Below are 21,322 nucleotides of genomic sequence, written 5' to 3'. Positions count from 1 at the left end.
AACAGGTGCCTGTGAGACATTTCAAGGGTCTAAGAGAAAACGAAGTGCAGTGGAGTGGTTAAAAAAAAAAAAAAAAAAAAAACCCCACCCACACACAGGGTCTGGCAGGGCTCCGACCACCTGGCTGAGTCATTCATTCAAAGGGTTCTGTGAATGGGAAAACTACCAAGTCCGACAGCCTTTGCAGCTGTCTGCTTGTGGTTCTCAATGAACTAGCAGGGTGTGGTTAGGCGCTCTGGTAGTCCATTGAATTCTTCCTGTCATTGTGTAAGTGCCCACCCATGAGGTACGAGCAGACAGCTACACAGACAGTCTGCAGGAGCCCTGCATTGCACCCGTGATCTGCTGGTCGTGAAGGAATCCAGGAAAAAAAAAAAAAATAAAGCACTTTTTTTTTTACCTACAATAAGATGTGCATATGACCTCCCCAGTGTACTTTACCTCGGAGGCGTCATGTGATGAAGTGGATCATATTCTACACTGACTGGTACATCCCCCCGCCATGGTCCCAGCACCCACCTCATTCTGGAGAGCACTGGTTTCCATCTGCTTCTGTTTGAGAGCCAACATGACCTGATCCCGCTCATGCTGGAACAAAACCGCCTTCTCCTGCATCGACTTCACTTCATTCAGCAGCTGGTTCAATTCCCCGGCCTTTCCCTGAGAAAGAAAACAAATTATTATTCCAATAAAACCAACTAAAAGGAGGAAGTAACTGAAGAGACACCATACAGGCCAATATTTGACTAGAATCTCGTATTGTGCAACCAGAAGGACATAAATATAATACAGAAAACTCAAATCCATATTCGTTACTTAACCCCTTCCCGTCGGCCCATGTACATAAACGGCCGGGCGGGAGAAGTGCAGGAGCGGGTGGCTGTGATGGGAGTCACTTTGGGTGGGGGGCCCATGAAACACAGCCCCCTTTTGGAACACAGCCCCCTTTGGAGGGGTGGGGAGACCCCTGTCTCAGCTCCCCATATCCATATTATGTGTAAGTCACCCTGTGCTTGTTAGGGGTACAGGGTAAAATGTTCTAATATTGGTGTGGGGGTTGTTCATTGTTTACTGCCATGTGGTCCCATTGTTCTATTGTGTGTCTTGCTTGGGAGCAAACTATTATGGGATGTATGTGTTTATGTGTATTGGCTTGGGGGGAGGGTGTTTCTAGCAGCCCTCCCTCCTGATGGGACGGTCTGCTGGTGTGTCTCTTGTTACTAAATGTAGATTGCCCAGCCCTGTGTCATTATGCAGGGAGGGGGGATTTGTCCCCTGAGTGTATAAAAAGCCAGTTCGAGTTTCAAATAAAGAGTTTCCATGTTTATACAGACTGGTGTTGTCTCGTCTTGTATGGCCAGCGGTGGTGTCCGTGGATCTGTGTTTGGACAGGGAAGAGGGAGGCTAACGGAAATACCCAAGTGCAGTCGGGGTCCAGTTCTGTTACAGTGGCCGTTTATAAACAGCCTCCGTATTCACTGCCTGTGCGCGCTCCGTGGGAACACGCGGCACCGCGCCTCCTGGGAGCACGCGGCACTGCGATCCGGTGCACATGGAAGGGCAATATACATCGCAAACAAACAAAAGATTTCCCAGCAACATTTACCAGCCAGCCTGCAAAACCAATGTGGCCTGTCTAACAGTTTGCATTAAAAGCAGAGGGTTTTGTTTGCACACATTTGCAAATAGATGCGTATGCCTCAGTCCCACGTCAAGGGTCCTCTGTATACTGTGAACATAACTAAAATTTCCAAAGCCTCCATAGTAGGAGCACATGTATAAATGGATTGGTCAACCACTTCGCCGTTTATCTACATGGGCCGGACGGGAGCACTGCCGAAGCGGGTGGACGTTTCTAAACGTTCACCCGCATCAATTACCCCCATTGTTTTGTAAAATATGAGAGGATGTTACAGCGAGTAAATAGATACTCAACATATCATGCTTTAAAATTGCGCACGCTCGTGGAGTGGCGTAAAACTGCAGTACTTAAAAATCTACATGGGTGATGCGCTAAAAAATTCTACAGGTTAGCAGTGTAAAGTAACAGAGGAGGTCTAGTGCGAGAATTATTGATCTTACGTTCGTGGCGATACCTCACGCGTGCGGTTTGAACACTGTTTACATATGTGGACGTGGCCTACATATGCGTTCACCACTACGTGCCAGCATGGGGGGGATGGGGGCACTTTAAACTTTCTTTTTTATTTATTTTAATGTTTTTTTTTGCACTGTCCATGTAAAAAAAATGTTTAATCACTTTTATTATCACAAGGAATGCATGCGTCCCTTTGAAAGAAATAATTAGTGACAGGTCCTCTTTATGGAGGCATCAGGGGTCAATAAGACATGATTAGTGACAGGTCCTCTTTATGGAGACATCAGGGGGTCAATAAGACATGATTAGTGACAGGTCCTCTTTATGGAGAGATATGGGGGGTCAATAAGACATAATTAGTGACAGGTCCTCTTTATGGAGACATCAGGGGTCAATAAGACATGATTAGTGACAGGTCCTCTTTATGGAGAGATATGGGGGGTCAATAAGACATAATTAGTGACAGGTCCTCTTTATGGAGACATCAGGGGTCAATAAGACATGATTAGTGACAGGTCCTCTTAATGGAGAGATATGGGGGTCAATAAGACCCCACATCTCTACTCTGCAATGTAAAGCATTAGATCAAAAAAAGCATTGATCTAGCGCTTTAAAAAAAAAAATAATGGCCGGAACTGGAAATGACATCGCTCCGGTCCTCCAAGGGCATAGAGATGAGTGGAGGCCATCTTTCCTTCACTCATCTCTATGCCCAGCGCCGGGATCATTCGATGGTTTTTCAGGTAAGGCTGAGAACTACCGAGTGTTGGCCGCTGCTGGCAGCGGCAGGCGGCGAGGGGAGGGTTTTTTTCGGCATCTGTATCGGTGCTTTTTTTCATATCGGCCAATAGGGTTGTTTTTGGCTAAAACATTTCTTCCGAAATTTCAGTGCATCCCTGAAAACTTTCACTAGCTGTCTGCTTCCACCTCCCTAAATACTGTAACGCTGATCGCTCAGTTCTCGGATCCGCTCCAAGCACAGAGCGGTTACTGCTCTGTGTTTTGCCCCTCCAATGCTCACAGGAGCACCAGACTGTGGAAGGGGCATGCTGAGAGACTGAGGCAGCTGCTGGTCAAGCATATGGGCAGATCCCAACATTATTGTCGGGACCCCTGCGGAACTTGGACCAGCTTTGTGATGTCAGCCAACAGCAGACTTTAGCCCGCAGTCAGCTCAATCTAGGTCACAGGAATGCAGAACTACTGTAAATGCACTTTTGTGACCCACATGAGACATTTGGCCAAAAGAGCTTTGGCCGTACTTCTCCTTCAGTACAGAAATTTGCACTGCTTTACTGCACAACGCCTAAAAAGTGGGAGTGTGCAGAGCAACAAAACAAAAACCAGTTCCACAACTCTTTTATAAGATTTCCCAACGTATACGTAAAAGTATTTTAAACCCAGAATGAAGCTGGACAAACCTGTTCCTTTTCTTTAAGAAGGTTTTCCAGAGCAGATGCTTTCTCCTTCATCGAGCTGGACTCAAATTCCTTCTCTCTGAGCAACAAGGAAAACTGCATGTTGGTCTCGTGTAATGCTCGAAACTCTGTTTCTTTTTCCTTCTCTTTGGCCACCACTTTTTCGTTTTCTTCCTTCAGCTTGCCGATGTCCATTTCCAAAATAAGAGCCCTCTCTTTGAGGTTGGTGACGGCCTGCCTCAGCAGCTCATTCTCATTCTCTTTGTTCTTCAGGTTTTCGACGGTGGAGTTTAATTTATCGCCCTTTGTCTTTATCATTATGTCCTTGTCTTTTAGAGCCTTCTGAAAGAGTTCGTTTTTGTCCTTCATCTGCTTGAGCTCAGAGGTGGTCTCCTCCTGGCTCCGGCGACCTTGCTCCGATGTTTTAGCCATGGAGTCTGACAATCGCTGGTTATTCTCTTGAAGGGTTCGAATGGTGATATCCCTCTCTTGAATTTGAATCCTCAGTTGTTCACATTCTCGAACAATTGAAAAATTGCCACTTTTGTGCTCTGGAGGTGCCCCCAAGGGAGTCTCAACTGGACTTGCGGTGTATTTACTGACCTGAAGTTGACCAAGTATATGTTCTTTTGTGCTGTTGAGTTCACCAATACTGGTTTGAACATTACTCAGCTCTAGGCTGAAATCTTTGAGTTTCTTCTCATTGTTTTCATAGCTCTGAATGAGGTGGTTGTAGTCTACTTGCAATTTAGAGCTAGAATCACTCTCCTTGTTGATCTGCCCCTGAAGCTTGTGAAGCTCCTCCTGGAAGTGAGCAGACTCGTGTTGCATGTTCTGGACAGTGGTCATTACCTGATGTTTCCACTCTTCCATCTTCTTCACTTGCTGCTTGAGTTTATCCCGTTCCTGCAACAGTTCCTCAAACTGATTACTATTGACACCTCCAAGGTCACTGCCATTCTCCGAACTGGAGGTCTGAAGAACGGTCAACAAGGTCTGACATTTCTGGCTTAAGGCATCTATCTCGATATCCTTCTCTCTAATTATTCTGGAGAGATTCTGGATGGTCTCTCTAAACATCTCTTGGTTGGTGCCTTCTTGGCTGAGCGAAAGTCTCTTGTTTTCATCTTGAAGTTTCAAAAGGGCCGACTCTTTGGCAGCCACCACGTCCATCATTTTGTGGTAATCAGTTCGAAGCTGACTGTTTTCCCTGGTCTTCTCACTTAGGACGGCTAGAACCTGCTCTCTCTCCATTGCATAGGCTTGCAACTGCTGCTGTAGATAGACTACATCTTGCATGTAACTGACCGAGGAAACTCGGGCGTGAAGATTTTGTATTTCTAAGTCTTTTTGTTGGATGATCTGAGTGAGCTTTCCCACTTCGTCTTTAGACAGCTGGTCAATCTGTTTGGTCAAGTTAAAGTTCTTTTCATTGAGAATCTTAATCTCCATCTCTTTCTCTTTGATACCCTTGACCAATCTCTCAACCTCCACTTTAGATAGATCGTGCTTCTCTGTGCCGTTATCACCATTGTTGATCGTTTGTGCCTTGGTATCATGGAGTATAACAGAGGAATCTGTCTGGATAAGATGCTCGTTTTGCAGCTGGGAGCTGATCAATTCGTTGGTCTGTTGCAGACTCGAGATTTCACTGTCTTTTTCAGCAAGTAGCTTCTCATATGTGTCCACCATCTCCTTGTGCTGTAACGTTACTTCATTGACTTCTTTGATTTTTTCCTGAAGAGATTTTTGAAGTTGAGCAGCATTTTGATTTTGTTTTTCGACTGCTTTCTTCTGAAGTTTCAGCTCTTCTTCATAATGGTTCTGGACTTTGGTCAGCTGCGTTATTTCTGCCTCCAGTTCTGTAATGATGTCTAATGTTTTTGGGTCCACCACCGGCTGGGACCGGCTCTGCTGGTCCTTCAACCTTTCAATTTCCTCCTTAAGGTGGCTGTTGTCTTCCTTCATTGAAGCAAGAAGTTTTTCCTTCTCTTCGATGCTCTGTCTTAAGACGTCACGTTCTTTTGTCGTTTTGGTTTGTTCCTCAAGTTGTCTTTGCAACTCCAGTTTCTTCTCCTTGAGCTCAGTGACAAAACTTTCCTTCTCTCTAATAAGTTCAGTGAGCTGTTTCTGCCCCTCTAAGGTACTTGTCAGCATCTCCTTGGTCTCCTCAGAATCCATCTCAAGCTGCTCTATAGTCCGTTTGCTCTCTGCTAACTGAAAGTCTTTTTCTTGGTTGAGCTTAACAATTCGCTCGTGCTCAAGCTGTAAAGCAGAGGTGTCCATCTTTTGGGCATTTGAAAGTTCACGGATGGTTCGTTCATACTTCTGAGCCTGTTCATGAAGTCTGTTTTCCAGTTGGTTCAGCTCCATTTCTAGACGGCTCTTCTCCATCCTGAGGGCCTCGATGACTGTCTGTTTTTCCAAAGCTTCCTTGCCGTTAGAGGCCACAACTTCTTGCAGTTGTTGCTTTGCTTGTTCTTGGGTTGACAGTAACATCTCATTCTCCATCTTCAAGTCACAAATCTCATTCTCCAAGTCTTCTTTCGACTGTCTAGTTTCTGAAAGTTGAAGATTTAACCTATTAATCTCTTTTTCGTGTTCACCATCGCCTTGGATCTCATGTCGGGAGAGTGACTCCTGTTGGGCCACCCTAAGTTCTTCTCTTGCCAGCTTCAGGCTCTCCTGAAGCTTTTCATATTCCTTCTTAGTACCGGAATTTCTGGATTCCAAATTTTTAACAACCTCCTGTAGCTCGTTCATCTGGACTGTAAGCTGTCGATTGTTTGCTTGTACGTTGCTGAAAACTTTTTCAGCGTGCCTCAGCTTCTCCTCTTCAGACTGCAACAGTTCATATAATTTTCTGATTTCTGCAACGGCGTTCGATTCTCTCTCTCTCGATAGCTGTAGCTCCTCATTCATCTGAGCCACACGAATATCGGAACCGGCCTTCTGCTTGGACAGCTGCTCCTTCATATGCAGCAAGTGCTGTGAAACACACAATAGTTATTGGTTAATAACAGGCAACCTATCCTTTTTATCACAAAGAAAATTGTAAGCGTCATTAAACCCAATCATTAAAAACTATCAAGAAATACTCATTCACGATGGGATGCATTTTCTGTGTTCTGCAAAAAGTCTGATCCTGCTGTTCTCGGTCTCCCCCTCCTGTCCCTGTCCCCACTGCAGTTGGGGATTCTGCAGAGCAGTGTTGGCGGCTACTGCACATGCTCAGTTTTCAGTGTACTTCTACTCAGAGCATTTCCTTCCTATCACATTGGAGCAGCCTATGTGACTATACCAGGGGTAAGCAACCTGCGGCTCTCCAGCTGTTGCAGGACTACAAGTTCCATCATGCCTCTGCAAGTCATAGCTGTAAATGTAGTTCCACAACAGCTAGAGAGCCGCAGGTTGCCTACCCATGGAATATAGTCACTCATGAGGACATATACTCAGTGGTAAATGAAAGCCCACTCCCTCCCTCCTCCTCCTCAATGCCCACTAACCTGTTAAACATAATGGGGGGGGGGTGATGTGTTACATCTTGATTGATGGAGGCTTCACCTGCCTGTTATTTTAACACAAAGGCTGGAGGGGCGTGACAAAGGTCTAGAAGCTACTCCTGCCACTGTTTCCATGCATACAGGCTGGGAAAGAGCTGGGTCATGTGACAGCTGTATATTTATTGAACCCAACTAAACAATGAATTTTGCTGATTGTTCACTGGGGGGGGGGGGGGGGGCATTGGGAAGGAATGACCTTTGAGCAACATATTAGAGGCTCAGGAGCAGGTGCCCCCATAGCAAGCCGCTCGCTGGGCTTGAAAGTAGATCTAAACTCAGCCACTAAAATCACGTTAGCGTATTTTCAATGGCTTTTTAAAGGTTAAATGCACTTTAAGACAAAGACCACTTAACCTTTTTTGCCCCCCTTTGCTCTGACCTAACCTAACCCACCCACCCCCTCCACAGAAGCATACTTGGTTTGATCAGACACCCCCGTGTCCGGTGTTTGTTTGTATCCAGTCCCACAGGTCTAACTCTCCTGGGCAGGCCTATGCGTTTAAATTCCCATTGGATTTCTGTGGGTACGTTCAGAGGCTGGAAAAGAAGGGGAAACCCCAAAGTCATCAAAAGGGCTGTTTTAAGGCCTAAAACTTCTTTGGGGCCAACGTCACTGCACACTGTAAGAAGCTCACAGTCTACAATGAAAATAAGAGTCTGCAATTTCAGTCCAGGAGAGGAGTCGGTACGACTGTGCAAAGGATATGTATAGGGAACTTCAATGGAGGAGGCTGTGGACAGAGAGAAGTCAGCCGGGGATGGAGGAGGCTGTGGACCGAGAGAAGTCAGTCGGGGATGGAGGAGGCTGTGGACCGAGAGATGTCAGCCGGGGATGGAGGAGGCTGTGGACCGAGAGATGTCAGCCGGGGATGGAGGAGGCTGTGGACCGAGAGATGTCAGCCGGGGATGGAGGAGGCTGTGGACCGAGAGATGTCAGCCGGGGATGGAGGAGGCTGTGGACCGAGAGAAGTCAGCCGGGGATGGAGGAGGCTGTGGACCAAGAGAAGTCAGCCGGGGATGGAGGAGGCTGTGGACCGAGAGAAGTCAGCCGGGGATAGAGGAGGCTGTGGACCGAGAGATGTCAGCCGGGGATGGAGGAGGCTGTGGACCGAGAGATGTCAGCCGGGGAAGGAGGAGGCTGTGGACCGAGAGATGTCAGCCGGGGATGGAGGAGGCTGTGGACCGAGAGATGTCAGCCGGGGATGGAGGAGGCTGTGGACCGAGAGAAGTCAGCCGGGGATGGAGGAGGCTGTGGACCAAGAGAAGTCAGCCGGGGATGGAGGAGGCTGTGGACCGAGAGAAGTCAGCCGGGGATAGAGGAGGCTGTGGACCGAGAGATGTCAGCCGGGGATGGAGGAGGCTGTGGACCGAGAGATGTCAGCCGGGGAAGGAGGAGGCTGTGGACCGAGAGATGTCAGCCGGGGAAGGAGGAGGCTGTGGACCGAGAGATGTCAGCCGGGGAAGGAGGAGGCTGTGGACCGAGAGATGTCAGCCGGGGATGGAGGAGGCTGTGGACCGAGAGATGTCAGCCGGGGATGGAGGAGGCTGTGGACCGAGAGATGTCAGCCGGGGATGGAGGAGGCTGTGGACCAAGAGATGTCAGCCGGGGATGGAGGAGGCTGTGGACCGAGAGATGTCAGCCGGGGATGGAGGAGGCTGTGGACCGAGAGAAGTCAGCCGGGGATGGAGGAGGCTGTGGACCGAGAGAAGTCAGCCGGGGATGGAGGAGGCTGTGGACCGAGAGATGTCAGCCGGGGATGGAGGAGGCTGTGGACCGAGAGATTTCAGCCGGGGATGGAGGAGGCTGTGGACCGAGAGATGTCAGCCGGGGATGGAGGAGGCTGTGGACCGAGAGATGTCAGCCGGGGATGGAGGAGGCTGTGGACCGAGAGAAGTCAGCCGGGAATGGAGGAGGCTGTGGACCGAGAGATGTCAGCCGGGGATGGAGGAGGCTGTGGACCGAGAGAAGTCAGCCGGGGATGGAGGAGGCTGTGGACCGAGAGAAGTCAGCCGGGGATGGAGGAGGCTGTGGACCGAGAGATGTCAGCCGGGGATGGAGGAGGCTGTGGACCGAGAGAAGTCAGCCGGGAATGGAGGAGGCTGTGGACCGAGAGATGTCAGCCGGGAATGGAGGAGGCACTGGACAACAGGCACCGGGCAGCACTTCTAGGTGTAGAAGCAAACTCTGTAAATGGAAGAGGATAAAACAGGAGAGCGCTTATAAGTGCAGTATATCCAGAATAATCTTTAATAATGACAGTTAGAAACACTTACAAACTCGTAGTTAAAACCGACTCAAAAAAAAAAAATCGTCAAGAGTGCAGAACCTCAATCCACCTTGCGAGAACCCACTGTGCCGGCCAGCAGCTGCAGGGGGAGCTGAGGATCAATCGGTCTTGAAGAAGGAGCTCTGCGCATGCTCTGAAACGCGTCACCGTTCCACGCCCGTTCCTAACCCATGTCATTTCCGGTTGCGTTCTTCTGGACAGCGTGTGCTCCAGCGATCCTGGAACTTGCGGCGGCCATCTTGGACATCTGATCCTCAGCTTCCCCTGCAGCTGCTGGCCGGCACAGCGGGTTCTCGCATGGTGGATTGAACCTCCGCCCCCTGACGATTTTATTGAGCCGGTTTTAACTACGAGTCTGTGTTTCTAACCATGAAGATTATTCTGGATATACTGCACTTAGAAGCGTCCTCCTGTTCTATCCTCTGGTACAGCTGTGCAGGACTGACGGGAAGGCTGGAGGTCAGATTTAAAACCACGAAATGTTTGAGAGCAGATCCTCAAGTGTGACACGAGAGAAGGATATTATTGCTGCTATGAAAAGCTTTGCTACAGCTGCCCTTAGTGGGGGCGATGGTCAGAGAGAAGAGAGGGTTGGGGGAGGAGGGACAATATGGGTGGGGGATGGGGGGCGGGGTTTGGGGGCAGGTGGGGGTTGCCTGTCCAGCACCTGCATGGCCTCTTGATTCTGTCGGTCCAGTTCCTCTAGTTCTGTAGTAAGGGACTCCTTTTCTGTGATGCTTTCTTCCAGCCTTCTCTGGCTCTCCTCTAGATCATTCCTCAGCTGCTCGCAGGTGACATCGGCCTCCCCGGAGGAAGTAGTGCGGTCCGTATCCCCCAGCAGCACCTTTCCAAAAAGATAAAAGCAGGTAAGCCACAGCACACACCTAAGGCTGGATTTCACAACAGCAAAATGCGTGCAAGGCTGCACAACGCGCACACGTTTCAATTAGAGGGGCAGATTTAAATAGGTGTAGGAGGGAACCCTTCATACAATTTAAATCTGTTACTGATGAGCCTAAGGAATTAGCATTACCTGATCTGTTGGTGCTTCTTTGCGCATCCCTTTTTCAGCATCTGAAATGTAATAAAAAAAAAAAAAAAAAAAAAAGAAGAAGAGCACGTCAAGAAATAAATCAATACAGTTTTCCTGCACTCCCCCCCCCCCCCCCCCCGATGGTTTATCCCTTTAAAAATGCTGCAAGTACAGAAAAATACTCACAGATCTGCGAAGAAAAAAAAAAAAATCCTGTAAGCTTCAAACTTCCTGCTTGAGCTGACAACACGCTGACGAAACGCTGACAACACGCTGACGACACGCTGCCTTTGCTGCACTGAAATCCCAAACAGCGTTGCTGCACTACAGAGCTCAGCAATCCCCGACCTTCTCTCTCCCTCCACATGGATATATGGATTTCTTACAAAACAACGCAGCAACCTGGAATGCCAAGAGCCTGCCTGCACAATGAAGCTGAATGCTCAAAAGAGTTAAAGTGGAACTCCAGCCTAAACTCTAACTATGCTTAAAAACGCCCCTCCCCCTTCCTGCTACCTGTGTGAAAAAAAAAAAAAAACACACAAGGTGTATACTTGCCTGAGAAAGTGAACTAAAAATAGGTGTTTCCTTATGTCAATGAACAACGGCTGCAGGGGAGAAGAGGGAGCACGCAACAGCTGGGGGTTCTGACTTCACTCCCTTTTCTCCCTTGCAGCTATATCACTGACCAACACAGAGGAGCTGCAGGATGCCGCCAGTTGGATCAGTTCTGGGCTCCCTGCTGGGATGAGAGAGCCCAGGAAAGGCGGTGACCCCCTTTCACCACTCATAAAAGTGATCCGGTGGCTATACAGCCGCTCAGATCACTTTTGCACAAAAGAGAATCACCAGGAGAAAAATAAAACGGCACTAGGAATATGGTTGTAGCCTCAACCACGACCTCAGTATAACTACCTCAATACGAGTACGGTAAGGGGGAGCGGACGCCGCTCACAAGCAGTGACAGGAGTCCAGCATGTGGAGTGCATAGGGTGGCCTCTGCACTGATTCACCATTGCCCCGCGCCCTCTGCCGCCTCTGTGACCAAGCCCCAATGGGTGGGGCGAAACGCATCAGTGGGTGTGGCTAGCGCACTGCTGAGGCCACGCTATACACTCAACATGCCGGACTCCTGGGGCTGCTTCTGGGCATCGTCCGCTCACCCTTACCTTTCTCTAGATCAGGGGTGTCCAAACTATGGCACTCCAGGTGTTGAAGAACAGCAAGTCCCATGAGGCCTTGCAAGACTCTGACATCCGCATGCAAGACACCCAGAGGTAGAGGCATGGTGGGACTTGTAGTACTTCAACAGCTGGACACCCCTGCTCTAGATACTGTAATGGACCCAGGATGCTGCTCCCTTTATTCCTATGCCGGAGGGTTGATCGTGTTCTGTTAATCCAGCTTTGGAGCGGCACCATTAATCTTCACACGCTTTTTTTTTTTTTAGATATGGCACGGCATTACTTTTAACTGCATTCCCACTGCCCTATAGCAGGGTGACAGGGTTGTACAAAATCATGTATATATACACGTGACTTTGCATGTCCGGGCTGCCAATCGCAGCCACGGCTGTCAATCACCGGGTCCCCATCTCTGGGGGGGGGGGGGGGGGGAGAGAACTGTTTGTAAAAAACAAAACACAGTTCTCCTCCCTTTCAGCTCGTGCGCACAGCCATCCAAAGCAGTGTTCTTACAGTGAAGCGCACAGACACAGCACACAGTTAAACAGCACACAAGTAACCCTTTGATCAGCCTACATGTTAACCCCTTCCTGCCCAGTGCCATTAGTACAGTGTCGGTGCTTTTGTTTAGTACTGATCACTGTATTGGTGTCACTGGGGATGTCAGTGACACCAAGTCAGCTCCCCCCCCCCCCCCCAGTGTCAGAATGCCCGCCACAGTCTCACTATAAGTCGCTGATCGCCGCCATTACTAGTAAAAAAAATAAAATAAATCAATAAATTCCAGTATCTATACCGCCATTTGTAAACGCTATAACTTTCGCATAAACCAATCAATTTACACGTATTGGGAAGACACGGAGCGGAATTTCTGACGAAATTTGATTTTTAAAACTTTTTTTACTGGACATGTTTAAATAGCAAGAAAGTCAAAAATATTGTTTTTTTTTCTCAAAATTGTCAGTCTCTCTTTTCTTCCATAGTGCAAAAAAAAAAAAAAAAAAAAAAAAAGCACAAGCGATCAAATACCACCGAAATAAAGCTCAATTCGTGGGGAAAAAAAAAAAGGACATACATTTCATTTGGGTGCAGCATTGCATGACCGCGCAATTGTCAGTGAAGGGAACGCCGTGCCGTAACGCAAAAAAATGGCCTGGTCAGGAAGAGGGGGGGGGGGGGAATCCTCTGGAGGGCAAGTGGTTAACTGACAATTGCACAGTCATGCAACGCTGTACCCATATAACATTTTTGCCATTTTTTTCCCCCACAAATAAAGCTTTCTTTTGGTGGTTAACAGACCAACAGGGATCAGGCAAGAGCAGTCCACAGTTGGGGCCACCATACACTGCAACTAGAAAGGGCTCATTCATACCAATTAGGGCTTCTTGTAGCCGCAGGACCTCTTCCTGTAAGCTGGTGACTTCCCTCCTGCCATCAGACTCGTGCGCGGTTTGTAGCTGCGTTAACTCGGCGAGCAATCTCTCGCACTCTGCAGCCAGCCGATTCCTCTCGTTCTCCGCGGAGGCTTTTTCCTGCTGCAGAGACATTTTCTCTTCATCCGCAGCAGAGACAACGGACGTCAGGTCTCTCAGCCGACGCTCCAAATCCTGAATCTCCTGGGCGCGGTCAGCTTTCTCTGCTTCTAGAGAGCGGACGGTTTTCTGGAGTTCAAACATTTTAGATTGGTCAGAAGTGCCATCCACACCTGCTGAGCCAAAGAAACAAAACAAAAAAATGTAACAAGTGTTAAACAGCTGCCATAAAAATGTAAAACTGCTTATGCAGGCCATAGACGGGTCGAAAATCTGCCAAAAAAAAAAATTGTCCGATATTTGCACCGTTAGTGGGTTAATGGGTCGGCCGTTTTTCGGGGTTTTGGCACTTTTTTTTATCAAGTTGGAAAAATCGCGGCCGATGGGCAAAATTGGCCGATCATTTTAGCAATAAAAAATCTGCGCATGAGAGAAGGAAGAGGGAGAAAAAAGAAAGAAGAAAGAAGGAAGAAGAAGGAAGAAAAAGAAGGAAGAAGAAGAAGGAAGAAGAAGGAAGAAGAAGGAAGAAGAAGAAAGAAAGAAGAAGAAAGAAAGAAGAAGAAAGAAAGAAGAAGAAGGAAGAAGAAGCAGAAGGAAGAAGAAGAAGCAGAAGGAAGAAGAAGAAGGAAGGAGGAAGAAGGAAGAAAAAGAAGAAAGAAGAAGGAAGAAGAAGGATGAAAAAGTAGAAGCAGAAAAAGAAGAAGCAAAAGAAGAACGAAGAAGAAAGAAGAAGAAGACGGAAGAAGAAGAAGGAAGAAAGAAGAAGAAGGAAGAAGGAGAAGAATAAGGAGAAAGAAGAAAGAAGAAGAAAGCAGAAGAAGGAAGACGAAGAAGAAGGAAGAAGAAGGAAGTAGAAGAAAGAAGAAGAAAGAAGAAGAAAGAAAAAGAAAGAAAAAGAAAGAAAAAGAAAGAAGACGAAGGAAGAAGAAGGAAGACGAAGACGAAGGAAGAAGAAGACGAAGGAAGACGAAGAAGAAGAAGAAAGAAGAAGACGAAGGAAGAAGAAGAAAGAAGAAGGAAGAAGGAAGAAGAAAGAAGAAGGAAGAAGAAAAAGAAGAAAGAAAAAGAAAAAGAAGAAGCAGAAAGAAGAAGGAAGAAAGAAAGAAGGAATAAAGAAAAAGAAGAAGCAGAAGAAGACGAAAGAAGAAGAAGACGAAAGAAGAAGACAAAAGAAGAAGAAGACGAAAGAAGAAGAAGAAGGAAAAAGAAGAAGGAAGAAGAAGAAGGAAGAAGAAGGAAGAAAGAAGAAGGAAGAAAGAAGAAAGAAGAAGAGGAAGAAGAAGAAGAAGGAAGAAGAAAGAAGAAAGAAGGAAGTAGAAGAAGGAAGAAGAAGAAGAAAGAAGAAGAAGAAGAAGAAGAAGAAGAAGAAAGAAGGAAGTAGAAGAAGGAAGAAGAAGAAGAAAGAAGAAGAAGAAGAAGAAGAAAGAAGAAGGAGAGAAAGAAAGAAAGAAGAAGAAAGAAGAAGAATTCCAGTCCGCTATTATATTTTATATGAAAAGTCTTGCGGTTGCAACAATGTATCCATTTGTATCCAAATAAGAAGATCTGCATCTGTAATGGCTCTCTGCAAGGGACAGAAGTAAAAATGCTGGCCGTAGATGGGACAAAAATCGGCCAATTGAACGACCAATTTTTTTTTTTTTTTTTAAAAAGGCTGGTTTTTCGCCTGTCGATGGCCTCATTATTGTATTTTCAATCTCTACTGCTACAAAGTTAAAGCAGAACTCCGAGCGGATGGATAAATATACAGATGAAATACATATATGGGGCCATGTTATCTGGCAAGGAATTGTATTTCTGTCTATCCAGTCCAGAGATTTATACCAGGGATGTAGTGATCTATCGGCAGCCGAAAGTAGCCTTTTGCCAATAAAAAAAAAAAAAAAGTGCAGATAATGACCGCTGATACATGCACAATTTTGCTGTGATTTTACCACATTAGGGTACATTTTTCATGTGACTCAAAGACACATGTTGCATTTTTAATGCCTTTGAGGCCTGGTTAACACCGCTGCAGCTTGCGTTCTGTTCATTTTACACTGCCTTTTGTAGTGCGGTTTTTTTTTACGTTTTTTTTTTGCCAATTTGTTGCTGGGGAGATTCATTAAAAATGTGTCAAGACTGCACTACATTCTTTTTTCTGCAGCATTTTCCATGAACCAAAAACATAACGTTTTGCGTTTAAAAAACGTCCCTGACCCTTTCCAAAAATGCAGCAAAAATCAAAGATGTGAACGTGTTCCATAGGAAACCATGTTACATGGACTGTAGTGCGTATCTGCAAAAAGCTCTAACAAACACATTGGTGTGAACCAGGCCTCAGTGGGGAGGTGCAGTGTTTTTTCTTTTTACTGACCAAATATGAACCAAAAATGCAGCAAGCAGGATTTTTAACACCACAACGGAAATGTGGGGGTGATGAAGATTTTTTTTCTCTTTTTTTTTTTAACACAGATTGCTTTTACACCCATAAAGGCTGAAAAAGCAATCATTTTTCCTTCTGTCTGGCTGCATTCTTGCAGCCATTGAGAAATACTGTGAGAGCTGTGATTGGTCACAGCTTGTCACATGGTACAAGGCTGTTGTGAATGGCCCTGTACCATGTGACCTCTGTGATCATTCACAGATTTCACACGTAGTAAGCAATGATGTCAGGAAGTGACATCTTGCTTACTACTGTTCATGTGATTACTGATTGACCAATCAGTGATCACATGAATCGGGACCTCACACAGAGGTCCCATACAGCAATGGGTGGTCTGTTGTGTCTGGAGGACACAGCAGGCACCGACCGCAGCGCACTCTCAAGAAATGGATGCGGGGGACGTATACAACGTCCACCTGCATCGGCAGCGCTCCCATCTGCCCGTTTATCAGCAATGGGCCGGATGGGAAGAGGTTAAAAAAAAAAAAAAGGGCTTTACAACTTCTTTATTCCATTGTGTGGCATGAGGGGGCGCACCAGAACTACTTCCAAAATAAGCGCCATCAGTGTAGGTTAGGAGATTATTAGCAAGCAAAGACCTGCATTCATCTGCTCCTCCAGTTCCTCGATCCGCTCTTCATATTCACCCAACTCCTCGCGGTGTCTCCGTGTGATCTCCGCCAGCTTCTGCCGATGGGCATCTTGTAAGACGGAGAGCTCATGCTGGTGTTCATCAATCTGTCGGCTCAGCTTCTCCTTCAAGTCCTGTGACAAAGAGAAAGGAATATTTGGCCTTGTTCAGTAAAGTGTTAGAAATGAGAATGTCCTCCGTTGCAATGTAGGAACAATTGTATTCATTCAATCTGCAATTTTTTTTTTTCTCTTGGGCAGGTAGGACTGTGATAGGTTGCTAAGGGGCAATAGATAATCAGCTGTTTGGTGGGATTTTAAGTGAGTCTGTGGCAAGTCTATGGACACTCAATACATATATGCCTTAACAAGTAGTAAATGCACATTAAAACAAGGCCTCAATTATATCTGTATCTGCAGGCACTGTGGAGCAATGCATCCTCAAATTTCACAGCGGAAGCACTGAAGTGCAGGTTTTTCTCTCAGCAGCTAACCTCACCCTACTTCCCTTTCCCAGTAGTGATGCAGCAGCTCAGGTCACCCTGCTCCCCCCGCTACTGTGATTCAGTAGCCCATCTTCCCCCTGCTCCCCTCCCAAAAGCTACTCAGCTCCCCCTGCTCCTCTCTACAAAAAGTGATTCAGCAGCTCAGCTGCCCCTGTTCCCCTCCCAGCAGCCAATTAGCTCCCCCTCAAGCAAAGAGTCAGCAGCACAGCTCCCTCTATTTCCCCCACCCATCAGTGCTTCAGTAGCTCCACTCCCCCTGCTATGGTCCCAGCAGTGGTTTGACAGCTCAGCTCACCCTGCACCCCTGGCAGCAGTGGTGTGGCAGCTCAGCTCACCCTGCACCCCTGGCAGCAGTGGTGTGGCAGCTCAGCTCACCCTGCACCCCTGGCAGCAGTGGTGTGGCAGCTCAGCTCGCCCTGCACACCTGGCAGCAGTGGTTTGACAGCTCAGCTCACCCTGCACCCCTGGCAGCAGTGGTTTGACAGCTCAGCTCACCCTGCACCCCTAGCAGCAGTGGTTTGACAGCTCAGCTCACCCTGCACCCCTGGCAGCTGTGGTTTGACAGCTCAGCTCACCCTGCACCCCTGGCAGCAGTGGTTTGACAGCTAAGCTCACCATGCACCCCTGGCAGCAGTGGTTTGGCAGCTCAGCTCACCCTGCACCCCTGGCAGCAGTGGTGTGGCAGCTCAGCTCACCCTGCACCCCTGGCAGCAGTGGTGTGGCAGCTCAGCTCACCCCGCGCTCCTGGCAGCAGTGGTGTGGCAGCTCAGCTCACCCTGCGCTCCTGGCAGCAGTGGTGTGGCAGCTCAGCTCACCCTGCGCTCCTGGCAGCAGTGGTGTGGCAGCTCAGCTCACCCTGCGCTCCTGGCAGCAGTGGTGTGGCAGCTCAGCTCACCCTACCTCACTTCCAGCAGTAGGTCAACAGCTCAGCTTCCCCTTCCCAGTAGTGACTCAGCATCTCAGCCCATCCTGCTCCCCTTCCAACATTGGTTGAGCAGCTCAGCTCCACCTGCTCATGCCTCCCAGCACTGACTTTTCACATTGCTAATGTAAACAAAGCACAAATGCTCTGGGGATGGAACATGGGAGCTGAGCTACTGAGAGAATTACCTAAATAACTTCTGTGCTTCTGCAGTAAACCCTGAGGATCGATTCCTCCACAGTGCCCCCAGCTAAAAAGGTCAGTGATGGCTTGTTTTAACTGGTTTGGCCCACCAATAAAAGTGGAGCTTTGCAGTATATATTGCAGTATTTCTGTGTCCATTTCATTTCACAATCAGAACAGTATTTGAACAATGTCACAGCCTTGTACAACACATAAGAGCTGCCTCTTGTACCTTGACAGTGTTCTGTAACATTCCATTCTCCTTTGAGTCAGGACTCTGCGTGCCTTGAGACTTTGTTACCTAAAATGAAAAGAAAAATGTACCTCGATGAGAACAATTCAGGAAAAACAAACTGATGCTCATGTGCGCTGTACAGTAATGGCCAAAAATCTTGTCCTCCCCCCTGTTTTTCTGTCAGATAATGTGCCACTTCGCTCAGAAAATTGTTGCAATTACAAACGTTTCGACATTCTCAAGTTTATTGCTTTTACTTGTATTAGTATAACCAAAAAAAGAAAAAAAAAAAAAAAAAAAGGAGAAACAAAAAACCAAATCTAACACATTCCATGCAAAACCCCAAAAATGGATTGGACACAATTATTGGCACCCTCAATGTAATATTTGGTAGCACACCCTTGGATAAAAACTGAAATCAATGGCTTCCTGTCACCATCAATGAGTTTCTTCCACCTCTCTACTGGAATTTTGGAGCGCTCTTCTCTCACCAACTGCTCCGGGTCTCTCAGATTGGAAGGGTTCCTTTTCCCAACTGCTGTTCTGAGATCTCTCTACAGGAGCTCTATGGGATGGAGATCTGGACATTTCTGGGGGCTTTTTGACGTGTGCTTTGGATCATTGTCCTGCTGGAAGACCCATGACCTGGGTCAGCAATGGGGTCCTTCTGGTCTCCTCCCATATTTGTGTGTCAGCAGTGGGGTCCTCCTGGGTCTCCTCCCATATTTGTGTGTCAGCAGTGGGGTCCTCCTGGGTCTCCTCCCATATTTCTGTGTCAGCAGTGGGGTCCTCCTGGGTCTCCTCCCATATTTCTGTGTCAGCAGTGGGGTCCTCCTGGGTCTCCTCCCATATTTCTGTGTCAGCAGTGGGGTCCTCCTGGGTCTCCTCCCATATTTCTGTGTCAGCAGTGGGGTCCTCCTGGTCTCCTACCATATTTCTGTGTCAGCAGTGGGGTCCTCCTGGGTCTCCCATCATATTTCTGTGTCAGCGGTGGGGTCCTCTTGGGTCTCCTCCCATATTTCTGCGTCAGCAGTGGGGTCCTCCTGGCTCTCCTACCATATTTCTGTGTCAGCAGTGGGGGCCTCCTGGGTCTCCTCCCATATTTATGTGTCAGCAGTGGGGTCCTCCTGGGTCTCCTCCCATATTTATGTGTCAGCAGTGGGGTCCTCCTGGGTCTCCTCCCATATTTATGTGTCAGCAGTGGGGTCCTCCTGGGTCTCCTACCATATTTATGTGTCAGCAGTGGGGTCCTCCTGGGTCTCCTACCATATTTATGTGTCAGCTGTGGGGTCCTCCTGGCTCTCCTACCATATTTCTGTGTCAGCGGTGGGGTCCTCCTGGGTCTCCTCCCATATTTATGTGTCATCAGTGGGTTCCTCCTGGGTCTCCTCCCATATTTCTGTGTCAGCAGTGGGGTCCTCCTGGGTCTCCTCCCATATTTCTGTGTCAGCAGTGGGGTCCTCCTGGGTCTCCTACCATAGCGTCCCTTTTCACTCCGATGGCGACGTATAGTGTGAGTGGACACCGTTGTACCCTGCGCCTGAAGGTCAGCTTGAATTTGTCTGGAAGTTGCTTGAGGTTCCTTGACAGTCCTTCGTTGCAATCTTTGATCAATTTTTCTCTTTTGTCCACGTCCAGAGAGATCAGCTACAGTGCCATGGGCTGTAAAGCTCTTGACAATGTTGCACACAGTGGACACAGGAACATTAGGATCTCTGGAGATAGACTTGTCTCCTTGAGATTGTCCATGCTTTTAAACAATTTTTGTTCTCAGATCCTCAGACAATTCTTTGCTGCTCTCTCTCTTCTCCATGCGGCACACAGAGACACACAACAGAAAGGTGGAATCCATTTTTTTACCATTTTAACTGGTTGCCGGTGTGATTTCTATATTGTCATCATCTGGTCATGGATACGGGGGAGTTTAACGACAAATTACAGGAGCATCACAAACTTGGAATGCTATTATTTATTACCATTTTGGGAAAGTGCCAATAATTTTCTCCAGTCCATTTTTGGGGTTTTGCCTGGAATGTATCAGATTTGGCTTTTTCGTTTCTCCACTTTTTTTATGTCATACCGATACAAACTAAAGAAATAAACACTGTGACGGGAGTCACTTTGTGTGGGGGGCCCATGGAACCAAGCACACTTTGGAGAGGTGGGGAGACCCCTGTCTCAGCTCCCCATATCCCTCTTATGTGTAATCACCCTGTGCCTGTTAGGGGTACAGGGTGATCTGTCCTAATATTGGGGTGGGGGGTTGTTGATTGTTTATCTCATGTGGTTGCATCCCATTATACTATTGTGTGTCTTGCTTGGGAGCAAACTATTATGGGATGTATGTGTCTACAGTTGCAAGAAAAAGTATGTGAACCCCTTGGGATTACGTGGAGTTTTGCATGAATTGGGCATAAAATGTGCTCTGAACGTCATCTAAGTCACAACAATAGAAGAACACAGTCTGCTGAACATAATACTACACAAACATTAGATGTTGCATGGTTTAATTGCACATAACATGTAAGCATTCACAGCGCAGGGAGGAAAAAGTATGTGAACCTTTGGACTTAATAACTGGTTGACCCTCCTTTGGCAGCAATAAACTCAACGAAACGTTTCCTGTAGTAGCATTCCAAGTTTGTGATGCTCCTGTAATTTGTCGTTAAACTCCCCCGTATCCATGACCAGGTGATGACAATATGGATGTTCAGAGCACATTTTATGCCCAATTCATGCAAAACTCCACGTAATCCCACGGGGTTCACATACTTTTTCTTGTATGTGTATTAGCTTAGTGGGGGAGGGTGTCTCCAGCAGCCCTCCCTCCTGATGGGATTGTCTGCTGGTGTGAAGTTTGAATACCTGTGTGTCTCGTTACTAAATGTAGATTGCCCCGCAATGTCATTATGCAGGGAGGGGGGATTGCACCCTGAGTGTATATATCTTGTATCTGTGTTCAAATAAACTAGTCTACTTCTGGATTACTTCAAAATTGGTGTCCTCTATGGTCGGCTGTGGTGTCTGTGGTTGGTGTTCGGACGGGGAAGCGGTATTCTAGCGGAAGTACCCAAGTGCAGTCTGGGTCAGTTCCGTAACAAACAGGAGAATGCTAAAACATTTATAACTGTAAGAAGTTTCTGGGCAAAGTGGTGCGTTATCTGACAGAAATGCAGGGGAGCCAATATTTTTGGCCATGACTGCATGCGCCATCCTGAAGCAGTAAATGCTCTGTGGTACAGACCGATTGAAGTCGCTGATAAGGAATGAGCAAAAGAACAAGAAAAACTTTTCACTCTACGCAA

At 47.4% G+C, this 21,322-nt stretch overlaps 1 protein-coding gene across 1 annotated transcript in view; it reads right to left on the bottom strand.

Annotated features, from left to right (window-relative positions):
- Window positions 1–519: 519 nt before the first annotated feature.
- The window catches only part of LOC149427097 (thyroid receptor-interacting protein 11-like), a gene marked incomplete at its 3' end in the record, with an annotated part of 32,416 nt that continues 11,613 nt past the window's right edge, over window positions 520–21,322 (bottom strand). Inside the window, exons 5-11 of the mRNA XM_089668262.1 lie at window positions 18,015–18,083; window positions 16,141–16,306; window positions 12,957–13,292; window positions 10,401–10,441; window positions 10,035–10,211; window positions 3,520–6,504; window positions 520–660 (exon numbers count right to left, since the gene is read on the bottom strand). Coding sequence (XP_089524388.1) covers window positions 520–660; window positions 3,520–6,504; window positions 10,035–10,211; window positions 10,401–10,441; window positions 12,957–13,292; window positions 16,141–16,306; window positions 18,015–18,083 — 3,915 coding nt within the window. The remainder of the gene's footprint in view (window positions 661–3,519; window positions 6,505–10,034; window positions 10,212–10,400; window positions 10,442–12,956; window positions 13,293–16,140; window positions 16,307–18,014; window positions 18,084–21,322) is intronic.

The sequence above is a fragment of the Staurois parvus genome, unplaced genomic scaffold (genome assembly GCF_062004578.1).
Source record: "Staurois parvus isolate SC_StPar_1 unplaced genomic scaffold, SC_StPar_1.0 ptg004033l, whole genome shotgun sequence".
NCBI lineage: Eukaryota > Metazoa > Chordata > Amphibia > Anura > Ranidae > Staurois > Staurois parvus.
The sequence above is the reverse complement of the archived record's forward strand: the minus strand, read 5'-3'. Positions and strand labels throughout refer to the sequence as shown.